The following is a 19,856-nucleotide window of genomic DNA, read 5'->3' as shown; positions in this document are numbered from 1 at the left end:
CAGTGGTTCATGGCTGTAATCCCAGCACTTCTGGAGGCTGAGGTGGGTGGATTGCTTGACTTCAGGAGTTCAAGACCAGCCTGGGCAAGATGACAAAACCCTGACTCTACAAAAAATACAATAATTATCTGAGTCCAGCTACTTATGGGGCTGAGGCAGGAGAATCGCTTGAGCCCAGGAGGTTGAGGCTACAGTGAGCCATGTTCATGCCACTGCACTCCAGCCTGGGTGACAAGAGCAAGACCCTGTCTCAAAAACAAAAAACAAACAAACAAAACTGAGATGTCTTTAATAAACTTCTCATTTTGAGATGATTGCAGATTCAAGCAATTGTGAAAAATAATACAGAGAGAACTCATATACCTGTCCGTCAGTTTTCCCCAATGGTAACAGCTTGCATAACTATAGTACAATATCAAAATCAGGGAATTGACATTGATTCAATCCATCAATCTTATTCAATTTTATTTGACTTTTGCCAGTTTTACATGTGCTTATTTGAATAAGCACATGTGTACGTATTTTGTTTTATGCAATGCTATCACATGTGTAGATTTCTGTGACCACCATCACAGTCAAGATACAGAAGAGCCCATCACAAGGATATCTTTTATAACCATACCCTGCACACCTCCCTCGCAACCACTAATTTCTCTCCATCTCTATAATTTTGTCATTTAATGAATGTTATACAAATAGAACCACACAATATTTAACCTTTGAGTCTGGCTTTTTTCATGAAACATAATTCCCTGAAAAGTCATCCAATTTGTTATATTTATCAACACTTCCTCCATTTTTAATCACTGAATGGTATTCCATGTTTTTTTTTTTTTTGTTTTTTTTGTTTTTTTTTTTTTTTTTTTTTTTTACCATCAGTTGAAGGACATCTGTTTTTTTTTTTCCAGTTTCGGGCTATTACAAATAAAGGTGCTATAAGCTATAAACACACATGTCTAGGTTTTTGTATGACTCTTGAGCACACACAAAACAATGTGTGCTCATTTTCATTTATCTGAGATAAATGCTTAAGAGTCCAATTGCTGTGTGTTAGAGTAGCTGCGCCTTTAGTTTTGCAAGAAACTGTCAAAAACTGTTTTCCAAAGTGGCTGTACCTTTATACAGTGTATGTTTTACATCATACATTCCTACCAGTAAAATACAACTGATTTAGTTTCTTGACATCTTTGTCAGCATCTGGGGTTGCCACTTTATTTTTTTTTTTTAGCCATTCTAATAGATGAACAGTGATGTCTCATTGTGGTTTTAATTTATATTTCCCATGTGGATAATAATGTTGACGATCTCGTCATGTTCTAACAGTGTTTGAAAAGCCCATCCTGTCTTGCCATGCCTACTGCATGGGAAAGAGTCCCCTTCGTCCAGTTTTATCCTTTTCCAAAACAGAGCGAGCTCACCTCTACTTCCATCACAGCACAGCTTGTATTCCTCGGTTTTGATTTCCCGTTGAAAATCTGTTTCCATGTCACCTGAAAGGCCTTGTGAAGAAAAAAAAAAATCTATCTCCCTTTTCAGGCCGTGATCTCCAAGTGGGCTGGAGCAGTTTTGCAATCTCGGCTCACTGCAGCTTCGACTTCCTGGGCTCAGGCGACCCTCCCGCCTCAACCTCCCGCTTAGCTGGGATACAGGCATGCCACCATGCCTGGCTAACTTTTGTATTTTTTCGTAGAGACGGAGTCTCACTATGCTGCCCAGGCTGGTCTCAATCTCCTGGGCTCCGAGTGATCCTCCCACCTCAGCTTCCCCAAAACTGCTGGGATTACAAGCGTGAGCCACTGTGCCAGGCCCAGTGCTGTATTTTTTTTTTAAAGGCAAGGGCGTGGAGAAAAAAAAACAAAGGGTGAAGGAGCGGGGCGGGACAAGGCATGGCGGTTGACCCCCTTTTAATCACTGTCGAGGCCTGCTCGGGCGCCCAGAACCCACGGCCCAGACGCTCGCTCATGCGCATGCGCACGCTCTTCCCAACCCCTCCGCCCCACCCCTACCCCGCCCTGGCCACGCCCTTTAGTGGCTCCCTTAGCGTCGCGACCAATTAAGGGAGGAGGCGGGATCCGGGCTGCCGCGGTGCTCCCTGGGTAGTGTCCCTAGCTACTGTTGCTAAGACTGTGCGGCGCCTGAGGTGGCGGGAGTTAGTTTTGGCAGCCAGCGCCCGAGAGACGTCGAGGGTCAACATTGCAGAGCTGGAAGGAGATGGTGAAGCAGACGATCCAGATATTCGCGAGGGTGAAACCCCCTGTCCGGAAGCACCCACAAGGGGTACGGGCTGGAGCCTCCGGGGCGCCGGCGCGGCGGGGCCTCCTGGGCCGGGGTCGGGCGGCAAGCGAAGGGGCTGGGCGGAGGTGAGGCGCTTGTCGGCGAGGCTTCCCGCACCCACCGACCGAGGCGCCCTGCAGCCGCGGAGACGCCGGCGCACTGCGGGCAGGGACGCGGCAGACAGCCAGGCCACTCCCACCTGGCGCGGCGCAGACCCGGCGCGGGGCTTTCACACTAGGGCCGTGTTCGGTAACTACACGTAAGCACGTGCTGGACCTTCCTGGGAGACTCAGGCAGCCCCGCATACGCAGATACACGCAGAGGTACGTTTTGGCACTCAGACAAAACGTGCAAGCCAAGAGATGCCAGTTTGTGTACGTCTGAAATAATACAAATAATAGAACAATTGCGCGAAGCATACATATGTTTGGTACTTTGCACCCAGTGGGACCTCAGGAATTTGTGGACTCTGTTGTCATTCTCTAACATAAACGTGAACCTTTACATATGCGCCTTGTATTAATAGATACAGGTCGATACAGATAGATATATCCTGACCCAAAGAATACGTATATGTACTTCATTCAGAAACCATTAACTAAATATTTGCTAGGTACTTCCTCTAGTGTGCTTAATTCAGAAAGGTACAAAAATGGTCAAGACATTGCCCTGGCTCTAAGCAATGATACTTTGTAGGCTTCTTAAATGTTTCAAAACATTCTCTCCTCTGCCTAGAAGGGAGCATAGTCATTCTTATGTATCTTGAGAAATGGCCACCTGACAAGTGCTTTATATGCATTATCGCTCATTCTCACAAAAACTCTGCAAGGTTAGTGTCATCTTCCTCATTTTACAGATTAGGAAACTGAGTCTCAGGTTAAATAATGTGACCAAGGCATCCAGCTGGTGAGTGGCAGAGCTGTAATTTTAATTAAGGGTTTTTTATTACAAAGCTATCCCTTCTTTGGAAACGTGTTTTTTTGTTTGTTTGTTTTGTTGTTGTTGTTGTTTTTGTAGTAAAATGTTAACTCCTAAATTCCCAAAGTGAGAATTTAGGCAAGGGCAATTTGGGTCATATTCATGAAGTGGGCATGTTAATATTGTATTCCTATTCCATATATATATATATATATATATATATACACACATACACACATACTGTGTATATATATATACATATACTGTGTATATGTTTAGGGGAACATCATAGCATCTCATGATTAAGTATTTGCCTCATATAATTCATGTATTTAAAACAGGAATAAAGTAGTGTAGAATGAACCATGGTTATCTTCCCATATTCTTTCCTCTAATAATCACTTACCTGGATTTCTTTTTAGAGTGCATCATATGCAAAGAGTGTATTATATGTAACATTTCCCCTCAGATTCTTAGCTTAAACTGTTGAGCTTATCTACGTGGACTCAGCAGTCATAGCACAGGCTGGGATAAGGTCAAAAGAGAGAATGGGTAGGGGTACATTTTTATGACTAAGGTTAGAAAATGGCTTTTCTAAAAATGACTAAGGCTCAATGAAGTGGATGGAGAGTCTTGGATTTAATATTGAATTTTCTTTTCACTTAAAATGTAGTGTTTCAATATTTTAATGTGCCTCATTTTGTATTTCTTTGGTGAGTCTATAGAGTGGATTGTTTGATCCTCCAGCAGCAGTTTTAGGTGTCATATTTTTAGGTATCACACATACACACACACAAAGAGAATGGGAATGAATACATATTGAATTAGTGTATCACTGTTCTCCCTTAAAAAACCCATATTTAATGCCATATCTTCTTGTCCAAAAAAGATTATAGAGTTCTTTCTCTGACTAGAAATTATTTTTGTATTATTTGCGAGTGACTCAAAGGTTTTTTTTTTTTTTCTTTCCTCTTCATTTTGTTGCTTCATTACCTTGTTACTTTTTTTCTTTAAGGCATCATAAATTATAATAACATAGATCAATAAAAACTATATATAAACGAATCTCGTAGTTTTAACAGTGGTAATGCTTTTCATTTGTACAGTGCTTTATACATTTCAAAACATTTTCATATTCATTCTTGCATTTGTTCTGTCTTCTGAAAAAATAACTTCCCTATCAAGTAATATTTTTATGATTGGTTGGGTGCAGTGGCTCATGCCTGTAATCCAAGCACTTTGGAAGGCTGAGGCAGGCAGATCACGAGGTCAAGAGATCGAGACCAACCTAGCCAACATGGTGAAACACCGTCTCTACTAAAAATAGAAAAATTTGCAGAGAACCAGGATTGCACCACTGCACTCCAGCCTGGCAACAGAGTGAAACTCCATCACACACTCACACGCACAACACACACGCACACCCACAAAATACACACACACACACACACACACACACATATATATATAAATTATTTTGTATATATATATATATATATATATATAATGACCAAGTATAGAAAGCCAGTATTACACTAAACAAGTCATCTGGTTCTAAGGGAATTTTCTTAAGGCCTCAAAGAGTGTCTTAATCAGAATAATGGAGGGTCATTAACTGCAGTTAATGCGGTTTTCTGTCTGCTGAGCAGAGCAATACAGAAATTTTAAAAATGGATGTAACTCCTCACTCTTGCATGTTTCATGTCTTACACACCCCCTTCACTCACCTGTCTGGCTATTAAACTTTTTTTTTTTTTAATACAGTGCCCAACAGGATATAATTTTAAAATGTCTCTTGAGAAAACCTAGCCAGAAAGCCTTGAACCTGATGCCATTGCTTTCTACAAATAATTTATGTAATGACTTTTCTGCATGAATTCTTCACATTTGCAATGAGAGGTTTCAATAAAAATACACTTAGGAAATCATTCAAACTTTCCAGAGATTTAGGGAGGCTTTTACTTGCTTAGGAATATGACTTTTCCCCCATAATCAAACGTCGAAATGGGTCTTAAACAGGAAGTATTGCCTGTTAGAAAGAATTTTATTTCCTGGTAAAAGACAAGAAGGCTTATTTTTTTTTTAAAAAAAAATCTAAACCTAATGACTAACTTTTTTTTATTGTGCATTACAAAATACTTCCATTTCCATTACATCATTTGATCCCCACAGCAATCCTGTAAGGGAGGTAATTCTGTTTTCCTCATTTTATGTATAAGAAACCTCAATTCTGAAAGTGGTAGCTGGTCACACAGCTGGTAAATTGAGCTCAGTGTTGGACCCAAGTCTTGGGACACCAAATCTTATGCGTTTTTTTTATTCCACATGACCTCTTCATAGGCTTGACTCTTGATTTTCCTGGCCAATAAGTGATGGTGTAGGAAACCAGGAAGAGAATGAGAGAACGTTATAGTCCTAAGGGTGTTGGTTAAGACCCTCTGTTTCCATATCAGCTTAGAGAGGTTAAAGGATTTCTCCCAGGTCACTTTCTAATTAGTGGCTGAGCTGGAATGAGAACCTTGAAAATGACATCAAATACATGAATTACATGTGTCTTTTGAAGCCACATGTCTCTCATAAAATGCCTGAAAATGTCTCATGGAACCTTAGGCATCTTTGAACATAACTTGAATTAGAGCATTCTTGGTGAGCTGTCTGAGATGGCTTTTATCTCTGGTATTTTGTAAATGCTCAGAAATGCTTATTGATTGTAGTAAAATGTTAACTCCTGATACATCATACTAAAGCGATACTTAGAAAAAAGATTGCTTTCAGGGCTATTACTTTCTCAATGACAGCAATAGCAGAGATACTCAAATGCTCACATGTGAATGTGAGATCATTCAAAGATGGATGATCTGACTTTGATACAGCATTAATTTAGGTTTCACCTGTGGTTCGCTTCCATCTATTTGTCTGAATCAACACACAGTTCAAAGAGAAAAATTATTCAAATTATATGGTATTATGACTTTTCAATCTTAAAGAGTATAATTTTCATATCATTACAAGTCATAATAACATGGTCATAGTTCAAGCCATAATTTCACCATTTTATATCCATTTGTTGTCTTCACATTTGCAGATTTACTCCATAGACGAAGATGAAAAATTAATACCTAGCTTGGAAATTATTGTACCACGTGATTTGGCAGATGGGTTTGTGAATAATAAGCGAGAAAGCTACAAATTTAAGTAAGTTTGTCTTTCTCCTTTTTCATTTATGTTTCATTATTGAACTAATTCTTGTACTGCATTAATATTTGCTGTGAAATAATTAGCACTATTTCTTGTGGAAAATGCAACTCAGCTGTCTGTCTCACCTAGTAGATTGAACTCAAGTTGTTTTTTCCCTGCTGTGGCCAAGGTCAAAAAGAGTGTGTATTTCTATATCTGAGATTGTATTTCAAGATTCCAGCCTTTCTTGACTACCTCTGTTTCTCTAGTGTTTTCCTACTCAACACACTGTGGTTTAGCACTTACAGAAAATTCCAATGCATGACTAAACTTCATTGAAGGTAAGAACTTACAGTATCATCTGTGTGCTGTATAGGGGTGAGCCTTCTTTATAATATATATGATATTTGGACCGCATATGCACATATGTACACTCTATATCTATGCTGTCCAATGTAATAGCCACAAGCCACATGTCATTCTTGAACACTTGAAATATATCCAACCCGAACTGAGATGTGCTGTCAAGTATAAAACATATGAAAGATTTTTGAAGACTTAGCATGAAGAAAAAAGAATGTAAAATATCTCAAGACTTTTTTCATATTGATTACTTACTGAAATTATAACATTTTGGTATATGAAACTTTTAACCTTGGTTAAAAGTAGATTGTTAAAATTAATTCCAGCTGCTTCTTTTTGCTTCTTAAATATTTCTTTATTTTAAATTTTAAAGATGGGGTCCCACGCTGTCTCCCAGGCTGGAGTGCAGTGGTGCAGTCATAGTTCACTGTGGCTTTGAACTCCTGGCCTGCAGTGATTCTCCCACCTTAGCCTCCTGAATATCTTGAGCTACAGGTATGCGCCACCATGCCCAACTAATCTTTTTGTTTTTTAAAAAGCATGGCTAGTAGAAAATTTTAAGTTACATATGCTTTCATATTTATGGATGCCATTATATTTCTCTTGGGTAGTGCTAAACTCTAATGGCTCAGTTGAAAAATACCAAACAGCTACCTTTGGATGGCCATCAGTGCCTTGGGTCTGAATACTCTTTTAGTAGCTAGGCCTTGAATGTAGGGAGTATAGCTAATTCACATTCTTTTTATTCTCCAGTTTCAGATTAATCTATTTCTTTTAATCTCCACATTTGATTTCTGGAGAAGTTTAAGCCCAAATTAAATTCATCTTTGATCTCTGGCCCAAACTTTGGTGATGGATTTCTGGATCCTCTGAAATAGTTCTAATTGTTCTCTTCAATGCATCTCTAGATTGTTTTACAAAGGCCCTGTTTTGAGACTATTCCTGCCTTTGGCCTTTGTATAAAATTATCTCAGATTTTTTTTGTTGTTCCTCTCTCTCTTTCTCTCTTTTTCTTTTTAAATTCTTTTCTTTTTTCTTTTTCTTTTTCTTTTTTTTTTTTTTTTTTTTTTTTTGTGATGGAGTCTCACTCTGTTGCCCAAGCTGGAGTGCAGTGGCACAATCTTGGCTCACTGCAAACTCTGCCTCCTGGGTTCAAGCAATTCTCCTGCCTCAGCCTCCCAAGTAACTGGGATTGCAGACACCTGACACCATGCCCAGCTAATTTTTGTATTTTTAGTAGTGACGGGGTTTCACATGTGGGCCAGGCTGGTCTCAAACTTCTGACCTCAAGTGATTCACCTGCCTTGGACTCTCAAAGTGATGGGATTATAAGCATGAGCTGCTGTGTCTGGACTTTTTCCTTTTAAATTCTTATTTGCTTTTTTGTTGTCTCATAAAGAATTCTTGCTGGTCTTCATAACTCTGTCTTTTGTCTTTCATTATAATATACTTCTCTCCCTCCACTTCCACCCCATTTTCTTATTGTCTTCTTTTAGAGTAAGTACAAGCAGGGCTTGCTAACCTATTGTTGTCTAGTGGGGAGGTCCTCACCTTGTCTTTGTGTCTCCCCATTGCCTTTTATTATATCCTTTAAGGAATAGCCCTATAACCCATGCTTTTTTTTTTTTTTTTTTTTTTTTTTTTGAGACAGGGTTTTACTCTGTCACCCAGGCTGGAGTGCAGTGGTACAATCTCAGCTCACTGCAGCCCTGACCTCCTAGGTTCAGGTGATTCTCCCACCTCAGCCTGCCAAGTACCAAGATTACAGGTGCGCACTACCATGTCCAGCTAATTTTTTTTTTTTTTTTTTTCGTAGAGACTGGGTTTTACCATGTTACCCAGGCTGGTCTTGAACTCCTGGGATCAAGTGATCTGGCCCTCCTTGGCCTCCCAAAGTGCTGGGATTATAGGCTTGTGCTATGACTACTGGCCCCTGCTTTGCTTTTTCTGAAGGGGACATTATCCCACTGATATAAGCATGCTACATACCTTCATAACTGTGACCTGATGCCAGCTGGCCTAGGCCAAACTCTATTATATAAAAGAACAGTTTGCTGAAATATTTTATTCAGCATGATTCCATTTGATTGATAAGAACAATTTATTGTGTCTATCTGTGGATCCTTTCCAAAGTATTCTTTACATTGTGTAGATACAGAGTGCAATTGTTGAAAAAGCACCATTGGCTTATTTTTAAATCTCTGAATTAAAAATACTGGTTTTAATATTCAAAATTAAAAAATAAAATATTCAACTTACACATATGTTCAAAGATAAATATTTAAGCATTTTAAAGGCTGTTTTTCCCCCAAGAACATTTATTCAACCAATAAATATTTATTGGCTACCCACTGTGTGCTGTTTTAATTGCTAGGAATGACAGCAGGGAACACAACAAAGCTCCTGCTCATAGGGAGCTTACAGTTTAGTGAGAGGAGATAGAGGAGAAGATCAATAAGCAAAATGTACGTCGGAAGGTGCTACATGCCGTGGAGAAAAGTGTGACAGAGAAGGGGAATGAGAGGTGCTGGGATGAGGGGGGCAAAGGAAAGGAATGGTTGCAACATTTAGTAGGTTAGGAAAGGCATACAGTAAAGGAACATTTGGGCAAAGATTTGACGGAGGTGAGGAAGCCAGCCGTTCAGGTATCTGAGGGATGAGACTTTCAGGCCAAGGGAATAGCAAGGGTGAAACCCCTAATGGGGAGAATGCCCGGCATGTTTGAGGAAAAGTGAAAAGAGCTATGTGGCTGGAGTAGAGTAAGCACGAGGTAGAGGGAAGAAAGACAGGCGGCAGAGTGGCCAGATTACATGGAGCCTTTTAAGTCATTGCAAGGACTTGTGGTTTTCCCCAAAGTGCCATGAGAATTTTTGGAGGGTTTTGTGCAGAAGAATGAAAGTATCTCACTTATGTTTTAGCAGGATGACTCTTGTAGACATGTGGAAAAGAGGGAAAAGGAGACTAGTTAGGCTATTGCAAGAGAGACCAGGTAAGAAATTATGGTAGCATGGACCAAAGTGTTAACAATGGAAATGTTGAGAAATAATTGAATTCTGGGTGTGTTTGGAAGGTCTCAGCTGACAGAATTTGCTGATGGATTGGATATAGAGTGTAGCAGAAACAGAGGAATCAAGAAGATCCTGAGGGTTTTGGACTGAACATTTACTTTCTGGGGTGAGGAAGAGCACAGGAAGTGCCCCATTCCTTAGGGTGGGAAGAAGTCAGCATATGCTGAGTTTGAAATAGAGTTTAGAAAAATCCTACACAATTTCCTAACAAATGAAAAGACCACCTAAGAATCAGGAAACCTCAGTTATGTCTCAAGGCATATTATTGATGAGCTCTAAGACTATGAGTAATTACTTTATTTCTGTGGATCTCAGCTTCTTCCTCTGTTAATGATTAGACTGAACCCGTTAAAATCCCTTCTAACTCTGGGATTCTATTCTGCTCTTTAGTGGTTTTCAGAAGACAGCCGATCAAAATGCCCTTTCAGATTACTATGCAACTACATTGTATAAAATGCAATATTTGGGGATGATGACATTTGATGTTTAATATACGATTAGTGGTTTATTATAAATTCTGGTGCTAAAATCTTTATTCTAAAATGGGGGGGAGGAGTCAATAAAAAGATCTGGATTGCTTGTGTTTCTATCACCTATTATTTTAAATAGTGGAGGATGTCATTTTTACCCAAGGAATTCAATATGCTTTATAGATGTTATACTAAAATTATATTTTAGTTTAATTTAAATCTTGTTGGAAGTGACTGGTACATGGTAGGCCCTCAGCATGTGTTTGTGGAATGAATAGATCAATTCAAAATGAAAATGCTGTAATTCATTTTATGCAAGGTACCTTTCAGAAGATATCCTGCATGTGATTTGCTGCCTTCTTTAAAACTTCTGCCATCTCTTTGATTTGCATGGTGGTGGATATAATTACTCCTTTTTAAGGAAGTGGGGTAGAAAATGGCTAATTGATTCACTCAGTCATCACTCATCTGATAAAAGAAGTGAAACAGCCTTACCATCATTCTCAAAAGCTGAGAATATGTGCTCAGACCTCAAACTACACAGTGCTCTGAAGAGCAGTTCAGCAGTTATGTGTTATGTTGACCTCTGCATTGTGTTGGTGTTCTTATTTGAAGCTGTGATACATCTACAGAGTTTTGAGAAGCAGTCTGGGTACACTAAACAGTAAATATTGCTATCTAAAATACAGTCTTGCCTGATAAACGACATACTAGCCAGAGCGCCTTAGATTCGTTCTTTGCTTCTCTAAAATGAAGGTAGGGCAGCTGTAGAGATCTTTTGAAGATAATGTTGGTTAGAGATGATGAATTTCATTCCGTTTTATATTTCTAGTTCAGCTTTCGACATCCTTTTGAGCTCTCCAGTGATCTTACATTTCACTTACAATCTCTAATCAACCATGTGCCCAGTTCACTTACAGAGGCAAGCATGTAAAGCAAAGGTTCCTAAGCCGCTCTGGAAGCTGCCTAGGATACCCTCAAAATGTCTGCTTAAAGTGTTCGCTTTAAAATTTCCACCTCAATTTTTATTTTGAAAATTTGGAAAAGTTTATTTTGAAAAGTTAGAAAAATAACCCAGTCGACACACATATACTCTTTGTGGAAGGTTCACCTTGTGTTAATATTTGGGCCAATTTGCTTTCTCTCTGTCTCTCTCTTTATTATCATGATTTTTTTTTTCAGGATAAAATCAATTTTAATTCACATAATTTAAAAAGTACACACACTATGTCATTAAAGGAAAGAAGTGGAAATGCTATCATATTATCATGATGTCTTAATGGGGACCATACTTGTTGGTCACAACTTAGCACACTGTTACAGAATAGATTCTGGGTGGGGTGCAGTGGTTCATGCCTGTAATCCCAGCACTTTGAGAGGCTGAGGTGGGTGGATCACATAAGGCCAAGAGTTCAAGAGCAACCTGGCCAACATGATGAAACCCCATCTCTACTAAAAATATAAAAATTAGCCAGACATGGTGACACATGCCTGTAATCCCAGCTACTCATGAGGCTGAGCCAAGAGAATCACTTGAACTCAGGAGGTGGAGGTTGCAGTGAGCCGATAGCGCCACTGCTCTCCAGCCTAGGTGACAGAGGGAGACTCCCTTTGAAAAAAAAAAAAAATAGATTCTGTGTCTTCTGCCCTGAGTATTCCACTGTGCTTGGAATCCAGTACAAGCTAAGTCACAGTAGCATTGCAGGAAGAGTGAAATTGACACCATACTTCCACCCCCTCTCCCTAGCCATTGCCAATCTGGTTAAACCTTCTCTTTGCAGGATAGGTCTATCTTAATTTACTTTTTGACTTTTGACTCGTGGTCAACAAAATGAAACAGAACTGCCATGAGAATTAAATGGTTGATGCTAGGTTATAGCACCAAATTAGTGGAAAAATAAGTTTTAGTTCAAAATACTAAAACCAAATTCAGTAGTCAGACAATTCACAGTTGCATTCTTTTCTCACAGGTCAGACATCAGAAGTTCCTTGGCTGTTTACATCCTGTTCTTGGATTTCCATTTCATGCAGCTATCTAGTTTTGAGTTTCTTGCCAATTGTAGACACTGTCCCTCTTGAGAGCTAAAAAGCACACAATTTGTTATTTGGTTCAAAGCTGCTGCAGTTTTTCAGAGGGCTTTATTGTGCAGATCTTGTCAAAGCAATACTGTTTACCCACCATTTGTATACAGGCGTACAACAGCACAGTGTGGTTGAGACTACAGGGCAAACATTGTGCTAAGTTAGGTAAGCCCAGTGATGTAAATATGGGGTAATTTATAAAGCTTTTAGAAAAACAAGATTTATTAATCTGATACTGTTTGGAGGCTCCGCTTTTAAATAATTATTATTTTTCACATTGCAGATTTCAAAGAATTTTTGATCAGGATGCAAACCAAGAGATCATTTTTGAAAACATTGCCAAACCAGTTGCTGAGAGGTAGGATTTTCCATATTTTGTTCAGTGGGCTAGTGGTTTTTCATGTTGTCTTCAATTCTCAGGTAATTGTGGCAACATGCTTAAATATATCAATTACATACTTAGGCTGCAGGACATGTAATGATGATAGCATTAATATCTTCTGTTCAGGTAACTATTTGTTTTAGATTTAGATTCTGAGTCTCAAAACAAAACAAAACAAAATGACACCATGAGAGAGGCTAGCTATTGTTACTCCTATCTGAAAAGATATATAAACTGAGAATCACAGGAATTAAGTGACACTACTCAGGGTTGCATGGGTAGTGGTGGCAGAGTCCTACACGATTTTCTGACCATTAAGCTCAGTCTTCTTTCCTCAGTACAGTACTTCAGACATATGGTTAGGTGGATAAAGGATAAGGTATCGGTGGCACCTGGGAGGCTGCCTAATGATGGTTGTCCTGCTCTACTTTAGTGTCATTTCAAAGCTTGGCCCTTTGCTTTAATATATCCAGATAATTCCAGGCTGCTGATTACTAGAACCAGACTCACATGAGAGTACCAAATAGATTAGAATGTCAATTTATTAATATGTACTGGCAGTCTCCTAGGGACTAGACACTCAAGCCCTTTGATAAGCACACTGTCCTCTTACAGGGAATCCATATGGAAATCTACTGCTAATAAGCTTGCTTTCTGATCTGAAATCATTTGTATATGCTAATTACCTAATGGTAATCCCAAGAGGTATTTATCTTTACAGTTAAATAATGCAAAGATATATCTGCTAAATGAGCCCAATTTTCAAGTCTACTCATCAGTAAACCCTTTTTAGTGGACATCGCTGGCAACACAGTGCCACATTTTGTCTCTCAAACTCCTGTTTTATGAATCCTGTGCAAACCAAACCCTTCTCCTTTTAATACAGTCTTCCTTCATTAGGTAACTTACAATCAAGTAGGCTTAAACTATTTTAGAGTTGTAATCACAACACAATAACACTTCTTTAGATGAAATTCAGGTTGCCTTGATTAGATGTCAAACATTTCTGAAATTCCCTTCTTTTTAGCAATCATTTGGGTTCTGTCATTTTCAGTTAGCTAGTTTCATGCATTTTATTTTTAAACACCTTAACATCATTCAGGAAGGGCACCTTAAGTTTCTTTTTCATAGATGCCTGGGTTTTCCTCCCACTATCAACTCTCTCATCCTGACCCCACTTTCTCCTCCAGTTACTGCCCTCTTCTTCGGCTTTCCTTTATAGAAAATATATTTGAAATGGTCTACTGTATTCAGTACTTCAGTCCCTTTCCTAAACCCTGTTCTTATGTTTTGGCCTCCACTGCATCACTGAAATTGTTTTTGTCAAAGTAAGTCATGACTTCTAGTTGCTAAATTTAGTAAGGATACTTTCTCAGTCCTCATGCTATTGTCTGCCAGTTGACACAGTTGATTACTCTGTCCTCTTCCGTATACTTTCTTAACCTATCACACTCTCCTGGTTCTCCATTATTTCTCAGTTAATTTATGGGGTTTTAATTGTATGCAGTGACCATTTTCTTTGCTGTTCCCTCCACCTGGAATTCTCTTGCCTCAGAAATCTGCATGGTTTCTCCCTCAGCAACTTGAAATCTTTGCACGTGGCAGGTTTCTCAGTAAAGCCTTCCGTGTAATAACGCAGGGTCTCATGCTCAGAAGGGACCCACTCTTGACTGAATGCGCTATTGTTAAAATTCATAGGAAGATTACAAGCTAAGAGAGATCTGAAACTATTGGACTAAGTTAGGTACTTAACAGGTTATTATTTCCAGAAAGTTAAACATTTTCCTAAAGATATAATTGGGGGAGACTATATAACGCATTGTCGAAGACCATGAACTTTGGAGCGATACAAACACAGTTCACATCCCAACTTTCATACTTATTAGCTGTGTGTCCTTGGGCAAGTTATTTAATCTTTCCCTTTCCTAGATTTTTTTTTTTTGAGATAGGGTTTCACTCTGTCACCCAGGCTGGCATGCGGTGGCACAATCTTGGCTCACTGCAACCTCTGCCTTCCAGGTTTAAGTGTTTCTCCTGCCTCAGCTTCCCAAGTAGCTGGGATTACAGGTGCATGCCACCCCACCCTGCTAATTTTGTAATTTTAGTAGAGACAGGATGTCACTGTGTTGGCCAGGCTGGTCTCAAACTTCTGACCTTAGGTGATTCACCTGCCATGGCCTCCCAAAGTTCCGGGATTACACGTGTGAGCTACTGTGCCCAGCCTGTCCGAGCTTTCTATATTTAAATGGGGGAAATGATACTGTAATATCTGTTTCATTTGCCATGATAATCCAATGAACTGTACATGAAAATCACATGCCCAGTATATGTGATTGCTCGATAAGTACATAGTGCATGCTCAATAATGTTACCTATCATCCATTTTTGGCTCCCCACCAACATTTTTATAGAAAAGGATTTTCATTTCAATTCAGAATTTTACCGAGTTATGAAATTTTTTTAATGATTTTTTTCTGCTTAATTCTTTTTAGATTTGGTTTCTCCCAAGGCACCAAAAAGTTTACAATTTTATCTCAAATCTTTAATTCAGGACTTGAGGATGCATTTACAAATAATCCAAAGATATTTCTTATTATTTCTCACCTTGATATCCTCCAAAAGAAAGATATATTAAGAATACAAATAGAAGGCAAGGTATTCTGGAAAATCATTCCTATACAAATGTGTAGTGATTGATTACAGCTGGCAGGATTTTTACTATAGTTATTTGACTTTATAATTGACTGGCAAAAGCACAATCATACTGAAAATATGTTGTTTGAATTGTTGGAGAAAATACAGCAATAAATTTATTTCATGCTTTATCACTTGCAGATTTAAATATCTTCATTTGAAAGTCCCTTTACTTGGAGCAGAGCACTTTTAGCAGAATTTCTATCATTGTCAGTGAATTTGAGCCTCACTTTTATACTAGGCCATTTGTTTCTGGTCAGAATTTTTAGTGTACTTCTTGCTAAATAATAGGAACAAATTTACTTATTGTTAATTGACAATACTAAGCATACATATCATTTTATGTAAAGCTTTGCCAGTGTAAGAGCACTTTCACATATATTATCTCACCTAATTTTTATAATGACCCTATGGGTTGATAGGTATTATTATTCCCATTTTAGATGAAAAACAGGGCCCTGGGCATTCAGTTGGCTTCTGCAGCATTACCCAGTAATTCGGTTGTGGAGCTGAAACTAGAATAGATCTTCCTTTCATAGTCTTTTATTTCTTAAATTGCTTTATCACACCCAGCACTTATGTGTTTTATTCAATTTCATTGAAATCTTCCTTGCTAAATTCACTCATGATGTTCATGTCACCGAATCAGTGAGCTTTGTTCTGTCTTCATCCTATTTTACCTTTCAGTAGCAGTCAGCAGTGTTAATGCTTTCCTTGTGGCCATGATAAATAGACAAAATTGAGATGATTGTTTTGTCGTGTGGGGGGTGAGGGGGTGGGAGTGGGGGGGGTGGAGCTCGGAAGTGAAGGCAGCTTTTCCTTTTACTGCGCACCTCCTGAATTTTTCCTCCTGTGCTCCAGATGCCCAGGTCCTTTACTGATTGCATCCTTCTCCCATGCTCTGTCCATTTTTTTCTGTGCACTAAATGACATTTCTTCCTTTTGTTCATAAAATGTCTTCATTCAGTGTAGCTATTCTCAGAGGAAAATAATTAGATATATGAAATTTCATTCTGCTAATATTGACTGAGTATCAGCTATATATCAAGCACTGCAAGTAAGTCTAATTTGCTTAAAGGAATTTGTGTTAGTAACAGAAAGATCCTGGCTGCCTTAGTGGCTCATGCCTACAATTCCACCACTTTGGGAGGCCCAGGTGGGAGGATCGCTTGAGCCCAGGAGTTCAAGACCAGCCTGGTAAAAAAGATTTTTGTTTACCAAAATTAGTCCAGTTTCAGGCACAGCAATACACTGAAATGAAAGATGTCAAGTTGTTTAAGAAGTCCTGTTGGGCAAGCATCCAATTATGTCATTGCCATGCTTACAGTACTCACAGCTTCTGCTAAGGGAAAATGTTCCACCCAGTTTCCAGTGGAACTATGTTATGATCCTGTGACATTGTCCTCTGCAGCCATGGCTGAAGGAATCTGAGTCAAGGACAGCAATTCAAAGGCTGCCTTCTTATGGCATAGGTCAGGAGGTCAACCTGGGGGTTAGAAGCATTGCCCAAAGAGAAATGAGCTAGGGCCATAAGACTCTCACTCAAATCTGGACAAATCGGGCTATTACCAGGAACAGAAGCTGAAAGACATTTAGGTGGAGAGAATAAGAATCTGGAGGGATCACTATGGACAAAGAGATGAGAGTTATGAGTCAGCAGAGGCTATGCTAGACAAAGGTAAACACGGAGAAGCATCCCAAGAGATCTGGAGGCCTGGAGGAAATTCCTGTTTCCACATGCCCTCAGATTCTCACAATTACCTTCTTTGTTGTTGATTTTTGTTCATTATACCAGATGAATCTAATTAAATCAGGGCCACATTTTATAAGTAGATGATCTGTTTTGTGTACACCAAATTTACTGACCTGAGTAAAGATTGAGAAATTACTTTTGAGTTCATATTGAACGTCCAAAAGCAAAATAATAGTTGTGTAAATGAAGTTTAATGCTTGAATCAGAGGAGTGTATTGTGCCTAGTCTCTAGTGTGAAATGCAAAACCAATATTCTTCACTAGTAACTGCAGGTGAAGCATGTGATGTTACTTCTCTGTTCAGAAGCCTCAGAGCAAAAGCCAGCTCCTTGTGATGACCTAGGAGGAACTCTGGCTTCTTAGGCTTGGGCCTTGTGAAGTCCATTTGTTTTAATCCTCAGCGGTGGCTGTCTTGAAATTCATAACAATTTTATCTTTGAACATGTGTTTTGTAAGTAAATTCCAGTGAGACAACAAAGCATAAACCTGAACAGGAGAGATCTGTGGAGCAGCAGCACACACAAGTGGTTATGATTCAGCAGCAGTTCATGCACAGGCAGGCTCCAGCACAGAGCAGCACCCATGCATTTAGCCTGCTGTGCACACCTCAGAGCAGTCCAGGATACCATGGGGACCCCAGTGGGAGGGCATCCTGGAACCTGGACCCAGATTGGCGGTAGCGACTGTGGCAGCATGAGCAGAAGTGGCAGTGTGGCCATGCCAGAGCAGAGCTCCCCATGGGGGCTGCACCAGGGCTGGCCTAGGAGGTGGCTGTCCCATAGGTACCAGAGCCAATCTCTTTGTTTTGAGTGTCTGAACAGAAACTTAGAACTCAGGCAGCAAACTTAATCAGTAAATTATTACAAAATTAAAGTGTGCATGTTAACATCATAATAAAACGTATCAAGAAGTTGTTAGAATTCTTCAGAATTTAGAATTATGAGTTTTGAAAACTGCTGGAACTTTGTAAAGCAAATATCTACACAGTTAGAAATGAAAATTAAATTTAAAGGCTGGGTGTAGTGGCTCATGCCTGTAATCCCAGCACTTTAGGAAGCTGAGGTGGGCGGATCACCTGAGGTCAAGAATTTGAGTCCAGCTTGGCCAACATAGCAAAATCCTGTCTCTACCAAAAAACACAAAAGTTAGCCGGGCATGGTGGCATGTGCCTGTAGTCCCAGCTACTCGGGAGGCTGAGGTATGAGAATCACTTGAACCGGGAGGCAGAGGTTGTGGTGAGCCGAGACTGTGCCACTGCACATCAACCTGGGTGACAGAGTAAGATTCTGTCTCAAAAAAAAAAAAAAAAAAAAAAAAAAAGATTAAAATTATGACAGTCAACAGGAAAGGATACCATTTTCATGTGAAACTTCAGATGAACCAATTATTAACAAGGAAGACAATTTTGAAATGGATTTTTTTTCTTTTAATAGTAGATAACAGTGATAGAATGCATAAGCAGGTGTTTTGAATTATGTACTTACCATGAAACTTCTTTCAGTTTCTTGTTCAACCTCCACAAGTTACAGGAAATTACATTAAAATGCATTGTATATATTTACATTTAAAATAAAATTCAAACTTCCTTGAAACTGATGTGCATGAAGGGTTAAATCTTTTTAGAAAAATTAGTTTGCAAGAATCATCAGTTTAAACATACTAAAACTTATATTTTGAAATAATTTACAGAAATTTACCTTAATATTGTCACAGTTTATAAAATACTCTTAGCTCTAGTGATAGTTGCATCAACAGAAAGATCTTTCTCCAAATTAAAAATTAGCAAAAATTACAGAAAGAATGAATAAGGCTTTCTATTTAAGAGCTCAACAGGATGACTATACTCAATAATAACTTAAGCATGCATTTAAAAAAATGAGTATAATTGGATTATTTGTAATACAAATTATAAATGCTTGAGGGGATGTATACCCATTCTCCATGATGTGATTATTATGCATTGCATGCCTGTATAGTCTTATGTATCGCTTTAAATATTTATACCTACTATGGACTGACAAAAACTAAACAGTTAAAAATAAAAATGAAAATTAGTAAAAATGATATGCAAGCTTGCATTTATCAAGTGACTGACTTTGCTTTCAATTATATCCATTGAAAACCAAATTGCTAAAAATATAAACTTTGATGATCAAATAAGTGAATATGTAGAAAAGTAAGCCAGGAAATTTGTGTGATCAATCAGGATATATTAATAAAGTATTCTTGGTTTTTGTGTTTTTTTTTGAGATGGAATTTCACTATTGTGCCCAGGCTAGAGTGCAATGGTGCGATCTCGGCTCACTGCAACCTCGGCCTCCCAGGTTCAAGTGATTCTCCTGCCTCAGCCTCCCAAGTAGCTGGAATTACAGGTGCCCGCCACCAAGCCTGGCTAATTTTTTGCATTTTTAGTAGGGATAGGATTTCACCATGTTGTCCAGGCTGGTTTCAAAGTCCTGACTTCAGGTGATCCACCTACCTCAGCCTCCCAAAGTGCTGTAATTACAGGCGTGAGCCACCGCGCCCAGCAGTATTATTATTTTTATTTTGTATAAAATTAGAATATCAACACATTATATTTTTGCAATTTGGAAATGTATTCCTTATTCATTTGTTATTATTATTCCTCTAATTGTAAGTTATCCCTGTATTACAAATACTAAAATATTTTTAAGG

At 38.8% G+C, this 19,856-nt stretch overlaps 1 protein-coding gene across 7 annotated transcripts in view; it reads left to right on the top strand.

Annotated features, from left to right (window-relative positions):
- The first annotated feature begins 2,094 nt into the window (after positions 1-2,094).
- The window catches only part of KIF6 (kinesin family member 6), a 381,890-nt gene continuing 364,128 nt past the window's right edge, over positions 2,095-19,856 (top strand). For 6 of the 7 annotated variants that reach the window (XR_012517286.1, XM_003923246.3, XM_074397999.1 and 3 more), the window contains exons 1-3: positions 2,095-2,277; positions 6,278-6,387; positions 12,636-12,710. Coding sequence is in view for 6 of the 7 variants with exons in the window: in XM_003923246.3 (XP_003923295.2) it covers positions 2,212-2,277; positions 6,278-6,387; positions 12,636-12,710 (251 nt within the window). In the remaining variant the exon portion in view is untranslated. The remainder of the gene's footprint in view (positions 2,278-6,277; positions 6,388-12,635; positions 12,711-19,856) is intronic. The other variant, XM_074398001.1, reaches the window with a different exon arrangement.

Source organism: Saimiri boliviensis, chromosome 4 (genome assembly GCF_048565385.1).
Source record: "Saimiri boliviensis isolate mSaiBol1 chromosome 4, mSaiBol1.pri, whole genome shotgun sequence".
In the NCBI taxonomy this organism is placed as follows: domain Eukaryota; kingdom Metazoa; phylum Chordata; class Mammalia; order Primates; family Cebidae; genus Saimiri; species Saimiri boliviensis.
This window is presented reverse-complemented; position numbering and strand designations above follow the sequence as displayed.